This window comes from Canis lupus, chromosome 6 (assembly GCF_048164855.1).
Source record: "Canis lupus baileyi chromosome 6, mCanLup2.hap1, whole genome shotgun sequence".
NCBI lineage: Eukaryota > Metazoa > Chordata > Mammalia > Carnivora > Canidae > Canis > Canis lupus.
The window spans coordinates 41,493,742-41,519,814 of record NC_132843.1 but is presented as its reverse complement, the minus strand read 5'-3'; the positions used below and the strand labels follow the sequence as shown (position 1 = coordinate 41,519,814).

The 26,073-nt window shown below is 39.9% G+C and overlaps 1 protein-coding gene across 3 annotated transcripts in view; it reads left to right on the top strand.

Annotated features, from left to right (window-relative positions):
* Positions 1-26,073, top strand: part of WDR26 (WD repeat domain 26) — a 39,815-nt gene that overhangs the window by 985 nt on the left and 12,757 nt on the right. For 2 of the 3 annotated variants that reach the window (XR_012032763.1, XM_072830137.1), the window contains exons 2-9: positions 1,544-1,643; positions 1,744-1,848; positions 7,270-7,406; positions 10,859-10,956; positions 12,119-12,275; positions 17,751-17,889; positions 22,109-22,249; positions 25,298-25,417. Coding sequence is in view for 2 of the 3 variants with exons in the window: in XM_072830137.1 (XP_072686238.1) it covers positions 1,544-1,643; positions 1,744-1,848; positions 7,270-7,406; positions 10,859-10,956; positions 12,119-12,275; positions 17,751-17,889; positions 22,109-22,249; positions 25,298-25,417 (997 nt within the window). In the remaining variant the exon portion in view is untranslated. The remainder of the gene's footprint in view (positions 1-1,543; positions 1,644-1,743; positions 1,849-7,269; positions 7,407-10,858; positions 10,957-12,118; positions 12,276-17,750; positions 17,890-22,108; positions 22,250-25,297; positions 25,418-26,073) is intronic. The other variant, XM_072830136.1, reaches the window with a different exon arrangement.

Here is a 26,073-nt window from a genome sequence, read left to right as displayed (position 1 = left end):
GTTTTTCGAGTGTATCTCGGAGGCATCTTTGTGGGACACCTCCCCACCCCCAACTATGACAGACAAGCCAGGCCAACCACCAATCAGGGGACACAGTCGCCTACAAGTGTTCATGGGAACGGAGGGGCTGGGAGAATTTGGAAGGAGGCTGTTGAAGAAACGTGATGGGAGCGAGCGAGCGAGGGAGCGAGGGAGATACGCTGTGGCTGTGGGTGTCGCCGAAGGTCCCGGCGCGCGGCCGAGGGGCCTACCACCAACCCAGGGGGACGCCCGCCGAAGGAGCCCCTGCTCCGGCGACCTGCAGCGTCGGTGGCCTCGAGCCCCTCGGTGTAGGTGAAGGGATAGGCAGCGACCTTGGCCTAAATCCACCGTTTTGTGGACACAAAGGAAAACCGGCTGGGGGGGGGGGGGGAGTGGGGGGGGTGGAAGGTAGGATCGGTGGGAGTGCCCTGCAGTCCTGAGGGGGGATGGAGCAGAACCAGATGAGACCAGGGCGAACCCTGCAACAGTCCATCTCCTGGCTTCAACGCACAGGCCAAAATAAGCCCCTTGGGCCAGCCCAAATGTACGTTTGGGTTTATAGATTTGTTCGGGGGGGGGGGGGGGGAGGCGGGGGAGGGGAGCACTTTCAAAAAGTGACTTAAGTATTTTGATTCTCTGGCAGATCATCACACTGTTTAGCTGAAAAAAAAAAAATAAACAGTTGAGAAAGGAAACGTTGAGACGTAAACACAAATATAGAAAACTGATAAGGAATCTTAGGTATCAGAATGCCCGATGAGAGAAACTGCGTTTGATAAATCTCTTCAGCTCTCAAGGAGAAACACATATTAGAAAGATTTCACTTTGTTCCCCAAGGAAAAGGATTCTTATGAAAACAGATTTTTGTAAATGCTAACAGAACATGTTACCGAGACAAGAAGCAAGCTGACAGCAGCAGGAGGAAATAACTCGTGACTGTTTGGAACCTACACCATAGTAAATTTGCTATTTTTAGTATAGAGAGAAAGAGAGTGATTTTTGATGCTGGATTTATTTTAATTTTAAAGGTTGACCTAGTAGAATTTCTGAACAAACATAACTGCCTGGATGTAAGGCCCTTCCCTAACCCAGGTCCTCTCTATCACCTTGTCTGGAGCTAACAATTTCTGTCTTTTGAGACTTTGTAACATCAGTATGCAGATCCTGGTTTTTATTTATTTAAGCACTTGGTTACAATATGTTTTTGGAGATTTTATACTTCACTAAACTTCTGAGGCATTACATGGTAAAAATTGGAAGAACTTTTGATTCTGGTTTCAAGACTTTGACTTGACTAGATAAAACTACATAAAGGTGGCCATTTAAAAATGCAAGTTTGTGGAGCCAAGCACAGTAAAAAACAAAACAAAACAGAAAAAAAAAAAAAACTATGGATTTCTTTTTTCTCCATCATGAGGTTAGATTGAAAACTTTTGCAACTGTTTTTATGGACATTAGTTTATTTAGAAGAGTAAATCCTACAAGTTGGCCAGGTCTTTTTTACACTGTATCTCTCCTGCAGCCAGACTGTTGATCTCCTCATGCAAGAGTCAGGATGTCGTTTAGAACATCCTTCTGCTACCAAATTCCGAAATCATGTCATGGAAGGAGACTGGGATAAGGTAAAGTAGGGCATATAGAGCTGTGTGACTGCTGCTAAAATTATATATTTGAATGTGCATGTTGTGACACTTCTGTTTTTCTTTATGCCAATTTTTGCAGGCAGAAAATGACCTGAATGAACTAAAGCCTTTAGTGCATTCTCCTCATGCTATTGTGGTAAGAGGCGCACTTGAAATCTCTCAAACGTTGTTGGGAATAATTGTGGTAAATACACTTTTGTTCTTAGTTTCACATTCATGCTTATTTTAGTAGGTTATTGATAGTTTCAGGCTTCTGCCTCTTATAAAAGATAAGACCTAAAAGTAGTTAAATTGCATAATTAAGTTTATAAACTAGGATGAGTGTTGACTTTTTAAACTTTTGAGTTCTGTGTTTTTAAAATCATGTTTAGTAAATGTGTCGTTTGAACCTACTTTATAATTAAGCTTCTAGAAATTAATTGAAACATTTTCATGCTTTCAGTGTGTTAATAGCAGTTTTATATTTATGGAATCAAAGATAAATTATACTTTCACTATTTATACTGAATGTGCTGGCAGAGGAAACATATTTGGATGTGTGTGTATCCTATAGCCTGAAATAGCTGATAACGTTAATTGTCCTGTTTTGGGTTTTTGTTTTTTTGTTTTTTTTTTTTTTTAATCTTCGGAAATGGCAGTTGATTCAAAGCAGCTCCTTTGGTGTGCTCACCATTTTCCACTCTTGCATTCCAGTTGTGTGCAGGGACAGTGTCAAAGTGTGTCTAATGTGCATCACTCTGGTGGAGGGTTTGTGTGCAGATTGGACCTTTGGGCTCTGTTACAGCCCTTATTTCCCCCACAAGATCAGTTCAGTAGGCTAACCTGTTCACTTCTTTCATCAGTCTCAACGAATCCTTTATAGTGATAGGCTTTATTTCTTCTGTAGATGTCAGGAGAGGAGGGGGATCAGTTTTTCTAAGTGCTTGTGATTGGAAACCCTGAAGAATCAGCTGCTGGCTACTGGCCTTTTAACTTCTAGCTGATTCATTTGTTGTCAAAAGCAGTTTCCTGTCTGGTGGGGGAGGGAAAGAAGGCCAATAGGAAGTCAAGTAGGGAAACCAGCTGTTTGTTAAATATTAGTAAATGACTACTGTTACCTTTTTATTTTTTTTGTTTTGTTTTGTTTTATTTATTTATTTATTTTTGTAATTGGGTCAAACATTAATCTTGCTGCCTTTGTCTATAAACCTACCACAGCCTCTTGTTTCTTTTTTTGGGGGGATCGGCGGGGAGGAGGAGAATCTTAAATACAGAAGTTTTCAAATTCGTGATATGATTTTATATAATGATATATAATCCTAGAGAATGGACTTCAGGCAAGTTGAAGGTGCAAACAAGAGTGAACAAATACAGATTAAATTGATGATGTAGGATATATAGTTTTGCTTTCAGTAAATATTTAAAAACTAAAATCTTTACTTTGGAATCATTATTTTAATGATAAATTAACTCATAGAATGATTAATTCCATGCTAAATATTAAAAATGAAAAGACAGAAGCTAAAATAAACAAAACACTTACTTTTAAAAGGTTATAAATTTTCCAATAATGAAATTTTTTCCCAATCAATGTGTTTGGGGTTTAAAAGAAAAAACTCAAGTGTATTTTAATTGAGCAGTTTCTCATAAATTATTAGCTCTGACACAACGGAAGATGGCCCTAAAATAAAGACAAAAAATAAGTGTGTGAGTTTTGGGAGAATTGTTTTTGCCTTTTTTAAAGCTTCACTTCAAATTGTATTTGTAATTGAGTAGTAAAAATTTAGATAGGTCACCTCCTATTTTTTCTTACTTGTTTATAGATATGTGGGGCTTCTGTGTTGGATTTAAGATTATGACTATCTCACTTGAAAGCTTCATTAGAAGCAACGTGTAAACTCAAGAGAGGGAATTGTAGATAATGAGGAAGAGGCCTTTCTTTTTACAGCCTCTTAAGTCTATAGGATATTACAGCATCTAGTAAAAGATGAAGGTTAAGTCATTGGCTGAGCCTCACACCGTCAAACTGTTTAGGTATTTGTACAAAGAAAGGGGCTCCAGGTTTATGATTCAGTTCAGCATTTTTGTTCACCCTTCTAGTTTGTGTTCAGATTTACTCCTCTCCCACTGCATCTCCAGAAGAGAACCCAATCCAAGCATAGTTATAATAATACCATAGAAGACAACTATTTGGGACTTTTTAAAACATAATTATTTTAATTGTATGCCCAGACACATTTGATGACTTAATCGAGACTAAAATTATTATTTTACTTTTTAAGCCTGTATATTTTTATTGACCCAATCCACACTCTGTTCTCTCCACCTACCCTCCATATTTTTTAATGGTTTCCAGTCAAATGATATCAGCAATAACAGAATTTGCTCTGGATTTTCTGGAGAATGAGCTCCTCAATCAACAGTTTTCAGTTTTGGTTCAGATGTGCTTTGCCACATCCGAGGAGTTTGGGTAGGTAGGAGAAGCCAGTAACATGGGAAACCCCTCTCTGTCTAAAATTTTTATAGTATAATAGAAATGTGTTTAAGAAAAGTGTTCAAATGCTAATTTCATGAACAGAAATTAATTACTGTTTTTTAAAGTTAAATAGAGCTTTGAAAGCCATGATTTAAATAGAATTCATTTCCCCTTTCCTCTGAGTCATGGTTTAATTGATACAACTTGGTTATAACCTTATTCCAGAGTTAGTCAGAACCACTCCTGAGTTAGCTAGAGGCCACCCTGAATAACCAGACTGCACGGCTTCTGACTTTTCCTTCGCATGGAATTCAGTACGGTTAGGTGGGAGGAGGAGAGAGAGGATCCAGCATCCCAGTACTGGGTAGGATGGTGGGAGCATGGGGCAACAGCAGGATCTACTCTGTAGAGCTGTCTCACAGTCCTACTGGACAGTAAGAGACAGACACACACCCTGTGCCTGGAGATGCTAGGAAATTACCAGAGACCAGAAGTAATCTGTCACAGAGGTCTCCTTAGGAGCTGGGAGGAGATCTAAAGGGCAGTTTGTTTTCTCAGCCCTTCTCAGCTTTTCTCAGAAAAGCTTTTTTTTATTCATTTAAGAAGTTTGTGATCTTGATCTTTAAAAAAAAAAAAAAAAGTTCATAAAGCTCTGTCCTACCCTCAGCAAATTTGCTTGATTTTTTTTTTAAACTTTTTCAGTAAATAATTGACATCATTTGTGAAAGATGTTTATTTTCTTGAAATTGTGTTTACATTTTCGTGCTTTAAATTTTGGAAAGTAAAATGCAGTTTTACTCTCCTTCCTTATCATATGTGTCAAATACAAATTGAACTGGGTTTTAGAAAAATAAACATCTCTTTCAACCAGATCTCTAGCTGTGCTTAGCCAGTAGCCTGTCAGTTGCCATGCATACTACGAGGATTCGGTATCCATTTGAGGATATTCTTTGTTTTAATCTGGATAAAATGACTCATAGAAAAATGTCTGTGCCCTACCTTTATAGCATGCCATGTATATCCAGAATTATGTGTTTGTGTGGGCTTCTCTCACAGTTTTCCCTCTGCTGTCCTCTCTGGCCCCACCCCTGCCCCATAGAAAGACAGTAGCACGTTCTATCAGGATCTTGGTGGGAAAATAAGGGGGAAATAGCGCTTGGGGCACTGTCCCTACACACATTGGAATGGGGGATGTGCCTAGGACCTCACAGTTGACACCCCAGAAAATAAAAAGTAATTTTCTCCAAATTTCCAGTTGCCAAGAAAAGTTAGTAGAGAAATCAAGTACAGATACTGGCCAGTTCCACGTGGCATTAATTTAAATGAAAAAAATTGTTCAACTAAACGTGATTCTCAAGTTTGAATCAGAAACACTATGTGAAACGAAACTGTGGCAGTATCAGCAAATGGAAATATATAAACTCTACATTTCATAAAGAGTGGAAGTCTTTTTCAGAAAATAAAATGGTGAGAATATAACCTCAAATATAAAATCCTTTGATTTTTATATTATTTAGTCTTTTGGTTTTTGTCACCTGATGGACATGGAGAGTGTTTTTTTATTTAACATAATAAAGGTTGACTTTGGGCTCCCTGTGCAAGAACACACTTTCCAGGGCCTATTGGTAACTGATCTGTTTCTGAAGCATTCACTAGTCACTCTAACTGGATGTGTAAAATTTGGTAGGTGTAGTTTTTCTAGAGTTAACAGGAGCTTATCTTAGAGTTTGAAATTTTTCCTGTTGTTCTTTAGTTACAGATTTAAGTTTAGATAATCACCACACATAGGCAATGCGTCTTATAAAAGATGTGTTTAAATGTAGACCTAACTTCTGTGACAGGGTTTGTTTTGTTTACTTTCTCTAGAAACCATTTTTTAGAGGATTGTAGGTATACCATTCTTCTAATACTCCCTAATGGACAGTCTTGTAGAGAAGTTCATGGTATTCTTAATTTTGTAAAGAAATTATCATTTCTGCACCCTTTTTGGACAGCAGTATAGACATACTTAATGTGTTCAAAGTAAGCCTCTTACTGAGGAAGAAAAAGCTGTCGTTTGGTTTTTTTTTAAGTAGGTTTAACATCTTTACCACTGTATTCCTTGGGGTCTCTAAATATGACTGGCATTTTCTGTCTACGGACTTTTGCACCTGCGGCAATCGGCTTGCTCCAGAGCCGCAGGTAGCAGTATGATGAGAGTCCCTCCAAGCAGTGGTCTTCTATTGTGGAAAAACTCTCAGCCTGATACTCCTAAGCATCTCTCTCCTCTAGCAGAAAAGTTGCAAAGATTATGACTATTGATGCTCTCCAGTTAAAAGTACAGTGATAGAGTAAAGGGACATTATAAAGTATTAAAGCCAAACATATTTCAGAGAAAAACTAAATGTGAATGTGCTTCCCAGTGAGCTGGAAATGCTCTCTCCTTTTTTGGGAGAAAAGAGCTGATCCTAACTGTGTGCCCCATAGTTAAACGCACCAGTGATCAGGCTGTTTCCAGCACACACACACAGATTGCCTCCTTTTGCAGATTTCTCGGTTCAGCCTTCTGTCATAAACATCCTAGCGAGAGCAGGTCCATCAGGCTCCCTCGAGCCTACTCTGCACCTGGACCTCCAGTCCTTCTGCTGGACAGCTCTTCGTACTCCCTATGAGCCAGGCCTAACACTTCCGCTCTAGTTGTGCTTTCCCATCTACTTGTCCTGGCACGTCATTTTTAAATAATTTTTCCATTAACCGGTTTTTCTGCCATCTCTTCAAAACTTGTTATGTAAAACCCCGTAATGCCTTGTTATAAAAGTCACACTTTAAAAACAAATTCCGTCTGAGTTTTCACATAAGAAATAAAATTCTAGGTGAATGTTTTAAGGGCAGAGTTCATTTTTTCCTCTGTTGATGCCTTGGTCACCAATAGTCTTACCTAATTTGAGATGATTCATCAAAGCAGAGTTTTATTAAGATGTGGAATTGAGCAGAGTCACGTTTAATCTATGACTCTATTAAACCAAAATATCTTGAGTCCTCTTAAAGCTTTGTAAGAAGTTATTTTCCAAGGGCGTAGTAGAATGGTTTCTACTGTTCTGTTTAGGAACAAACATTTTCTGAAACTTCCATCAACTTCTTTCCCCTGACTGCTGCTTTCTGTCATGTCAGAGGATGAAGTTTTTGCTGCTGCAGCAGAAGTACCTAGAATACCTGGAGGATGGCAAGGTCCTGGAGGCGCTTCAGGTTCTGCGCTGCGAGTTGACACCCCTGAAGTACAATACAGAGCGCATTCACGTCCTCAGTGGGTAAGGACGCTCAGCTCTTAACTCCAGGGTGGCTGAGGGGCTGTCATTTTTATCAAGAGTGCCTGTTCCTCCAAGATGAGAACATTGCTAAATCCTTGGATGCTGTTTGTCTGGATACAATCATTGAAACATGTTCGAGCTACTTGTGTCCTCCTCGGAAGCGTCCCATAGGAGACTAGAGAGATACTTAAGTGGGTGAAAGAAAGAAGAAATACATACCGCCGTGTCATAGTCTTGTAAAAACCCTGTGGGGTAATCCTCTGTGCAGACAGTAAGCAGTGATGCTTCCAGTGTACCTTGTCAGACGTTCTCCATAATGCATGCTTGTCCCGCCCCAGATCCTTGCCATGCGTTTCCTGTACACAGTGTCCCTCAATCCTCATGTCCGTTTTTCCCATGTCCAGGGGCTGAGGCCTTGGATCTGCACCTCCCTTCTGTTTTGTGTCCACAACACCCCACCAGGTCACCTCGTTCTGTGCTGCACCCTCACATGCCGTGTCTATGCGTGTCTATGCTGGAGGCTGTCCCCCCCCCCCCCATTTCCCAGTGTGATGGGTCTCCTAGCCTCCTTGACAGTCTCCATTTGAGTGTCTCAGAGATGTGTGTCACAGTGAGGTTCTCCAATCCAGTTGTCTTCTCCCACCGTTCCCCACTACCTGCTCCTCCCAGTTTTCCCATCTCAGACAAACATCAAACCTTATCCTTGCGTTTTTTAAATATTTTAACTCTGACCTGTATTGGCCCAACTCTAAAACATAACTAGGTTTGTCCATTTCTCTCCATCTCCACAACTCACAACCTCTCTGCTAGTTTATCCATAAACATCTCTCCCAGAATATGCGAGTGGCCTCCTCATGAGTCCCATTGAGTTCATTTTCACTCCCTTAATGACACAGATTTCACACAGCAGCCAGATAAATACATAAGTAAAACCACACACTCAGCCACTTCTCTCCCTTTCTTAAAACTTCCCACTGGCTTTCTAGCACCATTAAGTTCTAGAATCTCTGCTCATGCCCGCAGAGACCCTGACCCTTGCCCACCATCTTTTTCTTTCTTCTTTACTCTAGCAACATTAATGTTTTTGCTGTTCCTTATCTGGCCAAGCCGCTCACTGCCTCTACCCTCTATCGTAAATGTTCTTCCCCTAATCTTCCCATACCTGGTTCCTAGGTGCTCTGGTCCCCGCCCAAATGTCCTCCTAAAACCATCCACCAGGCGTTCTCTGTCACATTATTGTTTTTAATTTTTTCCTTCATAGCATTTTTTATTATATGGTAGATATGGCCCCCGGCCTCTAGAACAACATTAACACATGAGTTTTCAGATACAAAATAATGGACAAAAACGATAGACCCAAAGAGGTGTAGAGTTCGTTTTAGGGTTTTCGAGAAAAAGGAACAGAACCTTGGAGAAGTGAAGTAACCAGTCCACGATAGAACTAATAAAGTGGAGAGCCAGGATTGCAAGCCTGGTTTGACTCAGCAGAGTCCTTGGTCCTCACTCACTGCATCTGCATCAGTGCAGTGTGCTGGGTACTTTGCTGGGTCATACTTGACAGCTGGCCTTGTTCTGTTTACCTCTCTGATAAGGGGTCTGATTTCTGTGTCACTCAAAGACCGTTCACATGATGAATTTTGTCTTGCTCTGGTAACAGAACATATAACTGAATCACATAGTTTTTATTCTAAAGTGAATTTCACCCGCTGTGCCCTTTGCTCGTTTCCCATAAGGGAATGGCCCAGAGACAGCCAGATGCAGAGTTCTCATGAGGACCCAGGCTTTCTTCCTACTGGCCCAGCATACTTTCAGTTACACCACACAGCTTCCCATAAACAGACCTTCATTTGAAACCTTAAGGTATAATGTGTATTTTCAAAAGGGACAGCAGAATCAATCATTAAGTCTTTTTTGCAGAATTTTAAAAGTGAGCAATTTTTCCATAAAATTATGGATAATAGGGCAGCCCCGGTGGCGCAGCGGTTTAGCGCCGCCTGCAGCCCAGGGCATGATCCTGGAGACCCGGGAGCGAGTCCCACATCGGGCTCCCTGCATGCTTCCTTACTTCTCCCTCTGCCTGTGTCTCTGCCGCTCTCTCTAGCTGTGTCTCTATGAGTAAATTAAAAAAAAAAAAAAAAAAACTTAAAAAAAATTATGGATAATAAATTTTATTCTAGAAACCGATAATTCTGCAATAGGGTATTTTGAGGCCAGTTATTCTTGCTATTAAAACGAAATTCTCCTCGGTTAAGACATCATATACTAAATAGCAAGAGAGCAGGTGGTTCTACTCTTGGGTAAGAGGCAAGGAACTTAGTGCTGAATACGGTTTGCTTCATGCAGCCAAGAAAAATAGAAGGTGATGCTCACATCAGCTCTTATCACTTATTAAGCTCTACGTGTATACCAGCTAATGGACCAAGTACTTCACATACCCATCTTCGTTAATCCTCACTTCCCTATTTAATACCCTTTTTACAAGTTAGAAGAATGAATCCAAGAACAGAGTATCAGACAGAGTAGCAGGAGAGTTACTTGCCAGGTCTCATCTCCATGTCTGAATCATGCTTTCACTTCTTTTACTTTTAAAGCCAGTTCTTCTGAGAAGAACGAGGTCAGGGTCACACTTCCAGCAGGGGGCCCTCATGTATTCTCCAGAATCCATGACTTTAGCATTTATGCCTCCTTTGGCACATATTAGTGAGTAATGAAACAGTTCCCTAAGTCTCCACTTTGGGATCTCAATACCTTTCACAGGATGACCCAAGGATGATTATCCAATTATACCATTTCTTGAGTGACGTTTATGATAAACTCTTGAAGGTATGTTGTTTTTGTTTAATTAACTTAGTGTAAATATCTTTGAGGGTTTTTTTAAATTTATTTGGAGTTTTGGGGGGAGTTTTATTTTACTACTGAGAAGCAGTTCAGTTAGCATAGTAATTAAGAGCAAGTTTTGCAGTTAAAAATGCCTGAGTTCATATCCCCCATTTTTTTTGCCTTGTAACCCTCAGTCAGTTACTGAGGCTTTCTGTGCCTTGGGTTCTTCATTTGTGAAAATAAAGTGCCAGTGCTTGCTTCATACAGGATTGCGACCTGTGTTCAATAAAGTCTTACATGTGGAGTGCTTAGGACCGAGACTGGCAAGCAGTAAGAGCTACAGTATATAACTACATATGATAACAAGCGTGGGAATGTATTCTACTAACAGATAAGAAGATGTCATGACAGTAACATTATATATCTTGCTATTATTGTTGTATTACATATTAGTAATTATATCCAGATACCAGGTGTATTAATGGATTGGGTCCATTGTAGAAATTTCTCGATATATTTCTTAGTAAGGACTTATATATATTTCTTAGTAAAAATATGATCGGTATTTTTCAGTTAATGTTTAATCCAAGGAAAGGGTTTGATATTTGTTGCTTTCTCTGTTCTGTGTTAAGGTATCTGATGTGTAGCCATGCAGAAGACTTACGTGCAAAAGCAGAATGGGAAGGCAAAGGAACAGCTTCCCGATCCAAACTGCTGGACAAACTGCAGAGTAAGAGTCTTACTTTCTGGTGTTTCTGTGTTTTTTCTTAATTAGAAATAGATAACTATGAATTGATCAGGAAATCTTGTGTCTAGACATACCCTCAGTGAGGAGGGAGTAGTTATATAGGAAAGAAGGGAAAAGCCATTAAAAGAAGCCCTTTCAACCAAAGGTTTCCAAACCCTGCCATTGAGCCTGAGAAGCAGCTAGCCTCCCCTGGAGTCGGGGCAGAGAGCACAGGTCCCAAAGCAGTTCTCCCTTCATTTGTGTTATGCCATGATGCTCCTGTTAAGGTTTTGTTTGGGGGAGAAATGCTGCGATTTCAGGGAAAAAGAAAATATAAACCAGAAACATAAACGAAAAGTGTTTCAATATTTGTTGATTTTAATAGGAAAGCCCAAGTTTAAGTAAATTTTTTTTTAACCAGATTTAAGTAAAATGTCCTCCCCCCCCCCATATGTTATATGTATTATCCAAATTAGAGTAGGGGTTTTATTTTTGCCACATTTTTATAGAAAAGATCTTTCTTCCTTCTCAGATTAAATCATGTTATCCCATGTTCCATATTGAGGTATGAGAGTAGAGATCCTAAAAAGTCAGAAAATTGTGTGGTTAGGGAGGTTCGAGGCATGGAAGAATTAGAATAGATTGATTTCAGGATCAAAACACCATCATGCCCTGAATTTTCACGGGATCCTTGGCATTAGAAGCAAGTTGATGGGAGCTGGAACCTGTTTCAACATGTTGGCTTGCCCTTTGTGAAGTGGAGGTCTCTTACATTTTTAGTGATGCTCAGTCTCCCACTGGGACACAGTCATCCTCAGATTTTCTCTTCATTGACTTTTTGGGGGATTTTGTTAGTAGTGGGAGTTTTGGGATTTTTTAAATTTTTTTATTTTTTATTTTTTTGCTTTGTGTTTTTGTTTTTGGAAATTCACATACAGACTGGAGCCCTTGGATCTGCTCCATTTTGTGGCCACATAGCTGTAGCTGCTGACAAATACTCCTAAGGTTCATACTGTGTCTCCTTGCCTGCCACTGCTCTGAGAGATGTAATACTTGAGGGCAAGGGCAGCAAAAGTGGAGCAGGTGTCTTAAATGAAAGTTTGTACTGTCTTGGTCTTCTAATTTTTATTTTTATCTCTCTTCTTAAAAATGTCTTCTCTTAAAGCATATTTACCACCATCAGTGATGCTTCCTCCACGGCGTTTACAGACTCTCCTGCGGCAGGCGGTGGAGCTACAAAGGGACCGGTGCCTATATCACAATACCAAACTTGACAATAATCTAGATTCTGTGTCTCTGCTTATAGATCATGTTTGTAGTAGGTAAGAGAAAAATTCCTTACAGATTTAACAGACTCAGTATGAACTTTGTTAAAATGTTTTCTTTTTTGGAGCTTTATCCTATCAATGTGAAACCATTTGTGCCTGATTCAGCATTGCAAGCAGAGCAATTGGGACGTGTTTGTGGGATGACCTGCATCTTAAGAGGGGAAACTGGAAAACCCAGTTTTCCTCTTCTTGTCTTCATGTTGTTGGTTGGTCATTTTCTCTCTCCGGCCATCATTGTAAGGGCTTGTGAATGGTTTTGGGTGGGGAAGCCAGTGACCTGAGTGTCTGCTGTCCTTGGGTGCCAGAAGTCACTGAGTGACTCTCTCTCCGCGTTATGGCTATTTTAACAGTCGCCTCAATTATTTTCTGCTCATAAAAATCATGGAAATACTTTGTTCATAATGGAAGCTCCGCTTTTTAGTAGAACCTGGCCTCTAAGCTAAAAATGGTTAGAGTAACAGGCAGTAACTTTCTGATTTGGGTTTTATTGTACCTGTCCACGTCCATAATTCAATCCCACTTTAGATATTAGGAGTATTCTGAGTGAAAATGTGCCTACCATTTTAATAATCTCTAAAATTAAAGCAGGGCTTTAATTTTTCAGATACTGAAAAATAAATTCTGCAGTCTTTCAAACTCCCAGAGGGAGATGCTCTGGGTCTGGTGAACCACACCTGAACCCACTGTAGTACACGTGCCCACTTTGTTTAGCAAAGATCATGGACTCAAGGCTGAAAGTGGCCGGGGTAGGTGGGACCAGAGTGTAGACCACGTGCAGGCTTTGGGAACAGCTATAGGTATTTTGTGCTGTGCAGTGTGAGTGAGGTTGATGTGGAAGGGGCGCATGTAAACCATGTCACATGGGGTTGAGTTCACGCCTCCCCCTCCCCACATGCACTGAGAAGCTGAAGATGATTGAGCTGTTGGCTTTAAGTGACTTGGTGTCATTCATCTTCACATACTGGATAATTACGTGGTGTGTGTTGTAAATGTCCTAAAAGAAACTGATTAGAGATCCTTTTCCTTTGATATTCTTGCTTGTGAGAATTTTTAATCTTTTCATTTGAGTTGACATAGGAGATAATAGATTAAAAGGGTATATGGTTTCATCCTTTGCAGCTCCTTTAGAGAACTTGAGACCAGTGTTAAAATTAAGGCAGTTGTGAACCCAAACCATTTTTTGGTTCATGGATTTGTTGCTGGTGAAATGCATTGAAAAGTATTTATGGTAGGCTTGGTGGTTCAGGAGGTGTCAGTAGAAACAAATCTATGAGAATGTGACCTACATATTTCCTAAGTGCCTCGATTTCTGTAACAGTACCTGTGAAAGGAAATGATGGGAAATGTTTAGTCTGACTTTTTTTTTTTTTTTTTTAAATGATTTCTACTTATTTGAGAGGGAGCAGCAGGCCCCTGCAGAGCAGGGAGCCCCACACGGGGCTCGATCTCAGGACCCCGGGATTATGACCTGAGCCAAAAGCAGAAGCTTCACTGCCTGAGCCCCCCCCCCCCCCTCCCAGGAGCTTCTGATCTGACTTTCTACCCTCAGAACAAGGATCAGCCTCCTGTAAAGCTACAGAGAAGGCACTCTTGAGGTTTTGCGTAGGAACAAAAGTTCACACTTTTCAGAACTAACCACTGATGGGCAGGTCTTCCCCATAATCTCTTAAAAACAAAACAGAACTTTGACTCTGCTTCTGCTAGTCCCCACTACAGGCGCATGCATGCGTGCATACACACCTGACAGTCTGCTGCTTAAAGTAATGCCCTCCTGCACATTCACAATATGTGTGTCCTTCACTCTTCAGCTTTCTGCAGCCAGCACGACACCACAGCTGTTCCTGGTGTTGATAAGGAACGAGCTCTTTATTAAATCCAGGGACTACTCTGCAGCCTACGGTTAGATCTTTCTGAAGCCTTTGACTCCTTTGCCTTGAAACTGTTCCTTCGACTTCTAAGACATTGCAGACTCTGTTTCTCTGTTGGCTGCACCTTAGGCTCCTCCTCTGTCCCCATCCCTTTAATAAACGTGTGTTCCAGAAGGTTTCTTTGTCTTCCCAAGGTTTCTTTGTCTTCCCACCCTCCCCTTCTAGGTTCTGATGGTGCCCGGGCCTGGGCTAGAGCCACAGCATTGATCTAAGCCCTAGACCTTCACACAACTGTGCATGTTGCTCAAACACCTTAAACACAACATGTCAAAAGTAGAACTTCCCTCTCCTCTTACTCTCTGCAAGGTCTACTTTTCCTCTTTTGAGTCCCCGATCTCAGTGAGGGGCTGCCATCTCCCCAACCTACCCAAGCCAGACCTTCATAGTCAGACACCAAGGAGGAGTGTGTTGGGCACACAGTTGGTGTGTACCATCTTCCAGATATTGCTGAACTATGAAAAAACCTGGAGTTAACTTAATTCCTAGTATCCCCCTTCATTTAGGTCTTTAAAAGAAAATTTAGTATTTTTTATTATCTGCTTTACTCCCTTGCAGAAATTAGATGAGCATTTGAAACTAGGAAACTCTATTTTTGTCAATTAATTCTTAGCGTTGAGATCTAAATACCAGGTTTTCTCTTCTCTCTTTGGAGAAGAGAGAATTAATTATGAGTAAATGAACTTCAACTTTTAAAAATTCTAATCAGCACTGAACAGTTTTCATCAGATTATTTATTTGTATTTTTCACAGTATGTACAATATATTTGGTTAAAGCTGTTTCTGTAGGTAAATTTTTAAGTTTTAATTTTTTAGTAAAGGATTATTATGAAATATTTACAGAAACTTAAAATATTAAGATTCAGTAATTAAAATACTACACTATTGAGTTTTATTTGGGAATATATGATATTTTAACACCATCTTAAATTTTAAGTTAACTTGAAAGTAAAGTCATTAACTTTCACTTGTATACATCTAAAATTAGACTTTTAATAAACTGGAGGCTGTTAGTCTTTTTTAAAGATTTAAGTAATTATAAAAATGTCAGTTTAAATACCCCTTTAATCACTTTAATTTACAGTTGGTTGTTAGTAGACTGGATGACTTATTCCCTAAATTCTGACTATGAATTGGTCCTTCCTTAAGGACATTTTGCTACTCTGATTTTAGATATATCTTTTCATTTGTGATCAATTTTACCCATTTGAATTACTGTGTATTTTGGGCCTAAAATACTCCATGTTTCTCACTCCATGTTTCTCATTTCTCACTAGTAAATGATATCACTATCAATTACTACCCATAGGGCCGGGGGTGGGGGGGAACACTTGATACTGAAAGTACTTATTTGACTGGAATTTTATCCAACAGTGTCTGGGAAAATGCAGTTTAAAAAATGATATTTGAAAAAAAAACAGGTCTTGGAGAGTCAACCATAGGTTTAAACCTGATTCAGTTACCAGTTTATGATATTTGTTAAGTTACTTGCTCTCTCCAAGCCTCATGAAGATAGAGATATTACTTGCCTTGCAAGATAGTTTTGAGAATTAGCAGTACTATATATAAACATGTAGCACAGTTCCTTTTTTTTTTTTTTTTTTTTTTTGTAGCACAGTTCTTGGCATCCAGCAAGTGCTTAATAAGTATCAACTGGTATTGATTATGTTTAAGTTCAGATATAAAATAATAATTAATATTAAAGCAATTTTTAGACGATCTGGAAGTTTAAAGCAGCCTCTAGATAGCCAAGTGCTAAGGTAGAGATTTCTTGTGTGCCTGATAAAGAATTTTAATTTAGTTTTAAATATATATTATTTATCAGAGTAATGAATTGATAAAATATATTTTTAAATTATAGATTGGTTGGGGGAAAAATAGGGAAGACCATTTTTCAAGATAGACTTAAAAGTTTATCAAGTCACAGGGATGTACAGCATAGGTAATCTAGTCAATAATATTGTAATACACTTGTGTTGGTCAATGTTTTGTAGTGTGTATGTAATGGTAGAGTAATAGAACATCTGAAACTAATTTACTATCACATGTCAACTATCATTCAGTTAAAAAGAGAAATGTTCATGGGTCGCCAGGGTGGCTCAGTCAATTGACTATCCAACTCTTGGTTTTGGCTCAGGTTATTATCTTGGGGTTGTGAGATCAAGCTCCATATAGAGCTTCACACTCAACACAGAATCTGCTTGAGATTCTCTCCCTCTCCCTCTGGCCTCCCTGCCCCACCAAGAAAGAAAAGTTTATCCACTAGTGTTTACATAACTTCTTTATAATCTTAGACTTTAGTGGCGTGCTGGACTGTCCAAAAGGTAATTACATGTGGCCACTTAAATTTAAACGTAAGGAAATTAAAATTACATTTAAAAATCAAGTTCCTCAGCTGTACTAGCCACATTTTCAAGTGTTGAGTAGCCATGTGTGTGTCCAAGACTTCTGGGTTGATAACAGTACATAACCTTCCTAAGTGGGCACAGAAAGCTCCAGTGGAGGAGTTTTTTCTGCTGCTGTAGAAGTTGAAGAAGAATAGAATGGTTTTAAAGTGAATTTACACATAGTTCAAAAAGTGCTTCCTGGGAATAGTCTTGTGATCACTTTTCTCAAAATCGGAAGTCATCAATTCTTCACCCTTAATACATAGTAGTAACTGCCAGTGAGGAAGTGCCTGCCAGGTGTTTGGCTCCACGGGAATGCTCTGCCTCCATCACCTCAGTCTTGTGCGACATCCCAGTATAGAGAATTCTGTAAGGCAAGTGCTGTGGTCTTTAGTTTATGGTTGGAAAACTTACCTAATACGTGGCTGAGCCAGCATTTGAACCAGTCTCTCACATTCTGCTGATCTCATTCCTAAGGCTTTATCCTTAGCCACTCAGCCCCTACCCATGACTACACTTCTCTGCTCCCCCCAAAATAGAGGAGAGATCACTTGTATCTGTTGTGCTCCAGAACATATAGATGTTTTTCCTCATCCTTAGAAGAACCTTGTTAGGTGTTTGTTAACCTCCTCCTAGATGAGGAATCTGGGGCTCAGGGGAGTGAAATGACTTCCAAAGACATGAAAGCTTGTGACCCAGACTTGTCTGACTGCATGCAGTGCCTCATCTCTGTTGTGTTAGGTTGTTTTTATGTAAATAAAAATGCACATTCCTTGTGATGCCTGCCAACTTATACCAACCTGAAACCCTGATTATTAAATTTTATTTGTATGATTTGACTTAAATCAGACCAAAAAATTCTATGGTAGACACCTATTTTTATTCCTGTTTAATCTTGAGAAAGGGGGGGAAGGAGAATAAATTGTACATTGAAGCAGACTTCAGATTACTGATTTCGCCTGAGATTGCCTTGACTGATGTAGTAATCTTTTTTCAGCATACCACTGTAAACATGATTTTTTAAGATTTACAAAAGCATTCATATCTTATTTTTAAAGTTTTTATATCCAATGAAGTTTTATCAATGGTTTCACCTTTTTCATTATTAAATTAGTCTATTTTGAAAGAATAATTATTTATGGACTTTTTTGTTTTAGGAGGCAGTTCCCATGTTATACTCAGCAGATACTTACGGAGCATTGTAATGAAGTGTGGTTCTGTAAATTCTCCAATGATGGCACTAAACTAGCAACAGGATCGAAAGATACCACGGTTATCATATGGCAGGTTGACCCGGTATGTACTCCAGCATGTGTGTGTTTGTGTGTGTGTGTGTGTGTGTGTGTGTGTGTGTGTACTACAAAAAGGTAATTCATAATCTAATGGACTACCTATTTTTAAAGTGTACATATACAAATGTATTCTTTCCTAAGAGCACTTCTCTTGTCATTTTTGTCATGTCTTACCTCTTCCTGTGTTTTCTATATGGTATATGTAGATAAATGGTATATACAGAATGTGTGCTAGTGATTATGCTAATGATTTATGTTCGTACAATCTGCTGTAGTCCTCAGAATAACTCTGTGAGATGCTCACATCTCGTGTTTTCAGACCAGGAAACTGAGGTAGATTCTAAATGCTCAGGCTCTCAGAGCTAGTAAGTGGCAGAATGAGACTCATATCCAGGAATAATTCTACTCCAGACGTACTATTCTTAATGCCCCTTGCCAGCTTGTATCTTTAATATTTGATTTACCATCCTTTTTTTTTTTTTTTTTTTTTTTAAGATTTTATTTATTCATGAGAGGCAGAGACACAGGCAGAGGGAGAAACAGGCGCCATGCAGGGAGCCTGATGCGGGACTCAATCCCAGGACTCTAGGATCACACCCCAAGCCGAAGGCAGGCGCTAAACCACTGAGCCACCCAGGGATCCCTTGATTTACCATTTTGTCACAAGTTAGGAAAGTCTCTTGTTCTTGTGTAATTTGTAGAAAGTCTGTTAAACACTGCCCCCTTTCATATGAAAAGTATTGTATTCTGGATTTAAAATTCTAGGTTATCTCTAAAATCAGATTTTTGTTTTTTTGTTATTTGGTTGTTTTTTTTTTTTATTTTACTTATTTATTTATTTATGATAGTCACACAGAGAGAGAGAGAGAGAGAGGCAGAGACACAGGCAGAGGGAGAAGCAGGCTCCATGCACCGGGAGCCCGACATGGGATTTGATCCCAGGTCTCCAGGATCACACCCTGGGCCAAAGGCAGGCGCCAAACCGCTGCGCCACCCAGGGATCCCCAGATTTTTGTTTTTGTTTATAACAGGATGGCTTACAGATTTGTAGAAATAAGTATTTCCTTTTCTTTGTTACATTTTCTTTTGGCAACAGTGTGTAACTGTGTCTTTAATTTAGCACATATTTATTGAGTGCATGCTTATGCAAGGCCTTACCATGAACTTATGATAGTACTGTGTGGTTGTTCTGCGGTGGGTGCCTCACGGGCCCAAAGAAGAAAGCCCCCTGGAACTGGGAAAGAAGACAAATTCCTAGCAGAAGGAGTAAACCATTATGGAGGCAAAACCAATTACTTCTGGCCCTCATGGGACACGTGGGCAAGGAAAACATGACTGGCATTGGGGCAGTCTCGGGGAAGAGGTTACACCGCAGAGTATAGGAGGTGAGATTAGCGGAGTTAGTAGCCACCAGTTGAGGATATTGTATGTTCTGCTAAGAAGTTTAGGCCTTTATGCCAGTACTACCCAGAATGCTTTTGTTGGAATAGGCATTATGTATAAAGGGTTTCTGTGGCCACTGTGGCCAGAATAGCTTGGGAAACACAGAGTTAATGCCCTCATTCCAGTCTGAGATGCCGTGTATTTTAGAGTTTAGTATGATAGTATTTGTGTCAAATACTGTGAAAAACTTGTAAGAAAATTGCTGATTCTTTTGAGAACGTGTTTTATGTATGTGTTTTTGAATGGATAGAAAACAACGCATAGAGAAGGACCTTAAGATTTGAGGTGATGGAGACACCTGAGTGGCTCAGTCGGTTAAGCATCTGACTCTTGATTTTGGCTCAGGTCATGACCTCAGGGTCACAAGATGGAGCCCTGCAATTCAGTTCCACACTGGATATGAAATGAAGCCTTTTAAAAAAAAAAATTTTTTTTTTTTTTTTTTTGAGGTGATGTGATTCTGATGGCTGGTGTCTTTTAACAGGTTTTCTTACATTTGCCCCTCCCCCCCCCAAAAAAAATTTTACCAATTCTCTCACCCAAAATCTGAACACCATTAAGTGGATTCCATGAATATGGTATTTCCACTTCATGTAAGAGACACTGTACTTGAGAAGATCGAGCATTCATATATCCCCATTTATTTTCAACTTTATTTCTTTACAGGATTATATTGTGCTGAAATAATTAGTGTTTTAGTTAAATACTTCTGAAATAGTTTGTCATGAGTTTAGAAGAGATTCTTTGTAAGGATCTGAAGCATGGCTGTGATTGAAAGTTTCTTACTAGAAGATCTTGAGCCCATCCAAAAGCCTGGGTGTCCTGTTAAGTTACTCCGGCTGCTTTGACCAGCAGTGTCACATTCTCACACAAATACCTGTGCCAGTTAGCCTTCTCCCAGGGAGGAATCAGAAGCAGTAGCAGTGTTCACTAGTTTTTGTCAGACCATGGTGGTTTGGACTAGGTGATGGAATAAATGATAAACGTAGGTGAAGAAACAAAGTACATTAAACACATCCATTTGTTAGTGACATTTCTGGCAAAAAAAATTCCAACGTAGTTTTATCAGAGGAGTTCCAGACCCATTTCTTTTTTTTGTTTAAGATTTTATTTGAGACCGCATAAGCAGTGGGGAGGGGGCAGAGGGAGAAGCATGCTCCCCTCTTGAATTCAGAGCCCTACATGGGACTCTGTCAACCCCAGGACCCCGGGATCACGACCTGAGTCAAAATCAGATGCCCAGCCAATTGAGCCACCCAGGTACCCCTCCAGATCCATTTCTCACTGCTTCCAGGTCTTAGCTGTTCACATGCTACTGGCTCGGTACTGGTCTCTGTTGGTCTTTGAACAAAGTCTCACACTTAACTCACTACTTTCTGCCACCTCCAGCCCAATCCCTAATTGCTATGTTTCCTGCCCACGTCCATCCATGCCCTATACAACAGAAACCTGACGGTTGTCTCTAAATATTTCTTGTCTCATTCTGTCCTATGTATTTTATGTCCCATGTACATTTTGATGAGCTCTTTCAGTCCAGGCTGTGTTCCATTTGGATTTCATTTCCTGTCTTAACTCCCACAGCTCTTGTGTCAGCAGCTCCTTCTCGGTGTCCATGTCCCATGTCCGTTCATTCTAATTCATCGTCTACATAGTCCTATGGGTTCTTTTGCTTTATATTCACCAACTTAAACATCTTCAGCAGCTCTCCCCTCACAGGGTACAATTTAATCCCTTAGCCTACAGCACAGGTGGTCTGCTTGACTGAGAGTTGAGCCGCCCCACTGCAGACTCTGCTGCGCTGTGAGCAGAGCCAACACTACATGTCAGTAGACCTCATCTCCTTCCTGCAGTCCGGGGGGAGGGAGGAACATGTAACCTTTCAAAGTTAGGAGAGTTTGGCGAGGTATTGTTGGTGAACAGTGCTGATACTGATTAGCACTAAATACGTGGCAGCCTTGCTGGCAGGAAGGTGAGGTGGTGCAGGTACTTGGGCAACAGTGTGGCAGTTCCTCAAAACCTGAGACCTGGAGTTCACAGCTTCACTCCTGTGTGTGTTCCCATAGGAAACAAAAATGTGGGTCTGCACAAAAACTTGTTCATGGTCCTAGCAGCGTTGTATATAGTAGCCGAAAACTGGCCACAGTCCAAATGTTCATTAGTTTAAACCAAATACGGTTATCCGTAAAATGAAATATCGAACAATGAAAAGGAGTCAGATGCTGGCACATGCTGCAGCATGGATGAACCCTGGAAACATTATGCTGAGTGAAAACCTAGTTACAGAAAACCCCACGTTGTATGATCCTGTGGATATGAAATGTCCAGAACAGGTGAATCCATGGAGAAAGAGGCCATGGGGGTTGGGAAGCAATATACTCCGTGAATATACTCAGGGTCACTGGATTGCATACTTTGAGGGGTGAATTTTATGGAGCATAAGTACTTTCTCAGTCAAGATGTTTTTCAGAAATGAATTGGAGGTAGCTCTTTGTGCACCTGCTCACAGTTTCCTCGGAAGATTCACAGGGACTGTCATCTCTGTTTCCACCCAGGACACTGTGAGTGGTGCATAGTAGATGCTTACTAGCTATTGCAGTGTGAGTGAGGCTTTGTGAAGCAAGCTGTTGGGGCTTCGGGTAGGGGGAAAATTGGTGAAATCTGTGAAAATTTCCTCAGATTTAATTACATCATTGAAGTATATCCTTGCAGCTATTTAAGTTCTGATGCCAGAAAACCATGGACTTTGGGGATTCTAACCAAGTCGTCTCTTTGCCTCCTAGGATACACATCTGCTAAAACTGCTTAAAACCTTAGAAGGACATGCTTACGGCGTTTCCTACATTGCGTGGAGTCCAGATGACAACTATCTTGTTGCTTGTGGCCCAGACGACTGCTCTGAGCTTTGGCTTTGGAATGTCCAAGTGAGCATGTCCCATCCTTGCTTTAGCCCTTTCCTACAGCGTGATCAGCCTGCACATCCTCCTTCTAACTTGTTCTCCCTCACTAGAGCACAGCTGTTCAGCCTCAGTTACCAGAGTGTGTCCCTTGTAAAAGAGAATTCGGCGAATGGAACCCAGGTGTCCAAGCTTTTAAATTAAGTATTATGCTGAGCGTACTAAAGTTTTTAAAGAAGGACGAAAGAGTATTTTCAGAAATGTGCTTTGTACTGTGGAATTCTTACTATTTACTGTGGTACTTTTGCCTCCATTAATAGTTTGATGATTGTACACAAAATTTACCATTTGAGTGTGCAAGCAGCTGCACAGAACCAGATTTCTCATTCTGGTGGCGATCACACCATTATCTCCTTACCATGTTTACTATGTTGATTTAACTTAGAAAAAGTAATATTTCAGTACTTTTAATAAGGGCTCTATTACTATTTCTAAACAAAGGGTAACCTCTATCCAGGGTCCTTTTTTTTTTTTTTTTTTTTTTGTCTTAACAAAAACTAGCATTAAGTTCATCCATTATTTTTCTATACTATGTTTTAGAAACTTTATAGTTGCAATTTGATTTATTTTAACTTCCTTCTATAACATGATGGTTAAATCCTGTTCTTTTCATTATTCTGACCTGAGGCAAGGGCATGGTCTGGGCTGTGGTCTGAGTTGTGTGCGTTGACAAGGTAGGACCGTGAGTCCGGGGACCTGTACATGAGTTGGTTTTTAGTGAGAGAGTGGAGCTAAAGCTGTGCACGAGTGTGCAGAGGACAGAGTGAATACTGAAACACGCCTGCGAATGGTATGCCAGGATTCTCACTCTGCTGCCACACAGTGTGCTTTTCTTACTGCTCACTTACTATTTACGTTTCAACCCCAGCTTTTCAGTAGGAAAGCTGTCAAATTTTTTTTTTTATTTTTATTTATTTATGATAGTCACACAGAGAGAGAGAGAGAGAGAGAGTGAGGCAGAGACACAGGCAGAGGGAGAAGCAGGCTCCATGCACCGGGAGCCCGATGTGGGACTCAATCCCGGGTCTCCAGGATCGTGCCCTGGGCCAAAGGCAGGCGCTAAACCGCTGCGCCACCCAGGGATCCCGGAAAGCTGTCAAATATTAAGTGGAAGAGTACAATGGTGACCCTCACCTACTACCTTGGATTCAGCAATCAGTATTGTGCATATTTTGTGTGTACACACATGTGCATACACACTCATGTACATCCATGTCCAAAACACTTGGAAGGAAATTACAAATATGATGTTTTACTGCAAGTACTTGAGTGTATATCTTCTAGAAAGTAGCATTCTCCTATATAACATGTCATTATCTAAGAACATTAGCTATAATTAATTCTCTAACATCTAACTTTTTGTTCCGTAATTAAAAATCCCCCGTTTTTCTCCAAAAGTCTTTACGGCATTTTTATCTAACCAGTGTGTGATTGGTGTTTGTGTTTGGGTTCAGGGGATGACAGAGCACAGAAGAGAATAGACGACTTTCCCTCGGTAGAGCAGACTTGAGGAATCGGACCTTAGAGACAGAAAGGGGTCTTTTCCATTAAAGCTTTTTTTCCCCTCAGAGAGAAGACGTACGTGATCCTGATCATACAGTAGTAGACTCAGAATTGATGGTGGCTGTAGTCTTCCTTAGAGTCAGTTCTGAGTTTCTAGACAGGTAAAGGGTATTCTAGCTGAACTGTGTTACTGTGCAGTACTGTGCTGACCTGGTTTCCAGTCAGTTTGCACATCATTCCTTTATATTGTTGGGTAGTTTCCTAGTTGTAGACTCGCTCATACCTACTGTCCCAGCGCAGCAGGAAAGACCATCTCTGCCCCCAGAACTTGTGTAGTAACACATCTGTGAACAGAAAATGTGGAGGATTTATCTGTTGCATGTGTACTTACGATTCTGAACTTTTGTTTTAACTGTTTCTGTCTAGCAACCCAAAAAAAGATAAATAGGTGAGAGCAATTAGCAGTATGGGGGAAGGTTTTAAGATTGCAGATTTTTTTTTTCTTTCTAGTGTAAGGGAGACCTCTGGTTTTCTATTTCTGTGCCCTTTTTGCTTTTTTTACTTGGCCCTGTTCCCTGATCATACACTCCGTTTTCACTTTTTTTTTTTTTTTTTTTTTTTTTTTTTACTTTTGATTATCCATTTCTCACAGGAAAATTACACCCGTGTATTTACTTTTTATTAAACCAAGGGCAGCTATTACCTCTCAGAGCCTGTTTCTAATCCATGAACAAAATGGAATCAAGACTAGATTAAATGGTATGTGTCTACCTTCTAAGTTAAATAACTTAGAAAAAATAACAGAAGGATACCCTAGGGTTGTAACTAGTAAATAGCCTTTCTTACTTGGGAATCCTTTAAAACAGCTCTGCTAAACAGTACAAAGTTCTCTTTTCTGTACATTGAGATAAAATTAGATATCAGAAAAATAATTTTCATTTCTCTCTTCCCATCTTCCCTGCTACATTCTGAGCATCTCGAATATGAAAGTTAACATAATTTAGAACTGCCACACCCTTGCCCTAGTTCAAGGCCCTAGTTTTTCTGTCCATTCATCATGTTCTTGAGGAATTGCTAATGGCAGTCACTACAATTTTAGAATCAAATTCGCAAAGAACTGTTGCCTGAGAAGTGGGAACTTGGAAGGAATGGGCATGTAGCATTGAGCTTTTCATCATTTTACTTGGAGAAAATATGTTTAATTCATAAACATCATTGACTTCAGATGAGAGTTTTGATTAGAGTTTATCTCATGGTACCCATTCTTGGGGTCACCTGTGCCAGGCATCATTCAACTCCTGGGTTCTTTCTTCACATTCTTGATTCCCCTTCCAAGTGCTGCAGTCTTACTATTTGGTTGGATGGTTTTTTTTTTGTAAGGCCAGTCAGAATAGTTCATTTCTCTAATCAGGAAGACCAAACTACCCTGTTGTTCCAGCTATTTTTTTTCTTTATACAGTCCCTTTAGAAGAATATCTTGAAGGTCTTACTCACAGTTTTATTTCTCTGTAGACAGGAGAGCTAAGGACAAAAATGAGCCAGTCTCATGAGGACAGTTTAACAAGTGTGGCTTGGAATCCAGATGGGAAACGCTTTGTGACTGGAGGTCAACGCGGCCAGTTCTATCAATGTGTGAGTATTCAGTGCCCCCTTTCAGAAGTCTGCTCCTGTAAAAGCAGCTTTAGATTTGTTTAAAGACTTTGCTTGACTCGATATCTTTTATGAAATATATTCTGTGAAGACTCACTTAGCTTTCTAAATAAGCACTCTCCGAAAGAACTGGGTTTTTTTCTTTTTTTAACCATTTTTAAACATTTATACAAAATATAGACTTTAATAAAACATTAAAAAATTATTTTACAAAGTATTTTGTTCTCATAAACAAGTTTCTGATATATAGGATTGAAAATATTCAGGTGGTTTTTTTTTTTTTTTTCTGAGGCTTTAGGTTTTTTATATCCAAAATATGCTGAATTACATGAGTTGGCCATCTTAAATATGTGAGAACTAAAGTGGTGATGGCACTACCAGAGAACCTTCAGTGGGATGATGAAAATAAGAAGTGACGTGTTACACTCTTCTGTGAGTGCGGTGCCATCACTGTCTGGTTTCTGTGTCTCCCCTTAAAACTTGGCACAGTGGGCGCTTCCACTTCCACATGTGTTTTTAAGACTACAATTAAACAAGATAATGAATCCTGTAAATTATTCAGGGTAGCTAAGATCACCTGTCATAAAGACCTCTGTGTGGCCATTACAAACCACTGGGGTCTCCTATTAAGCTGGCCA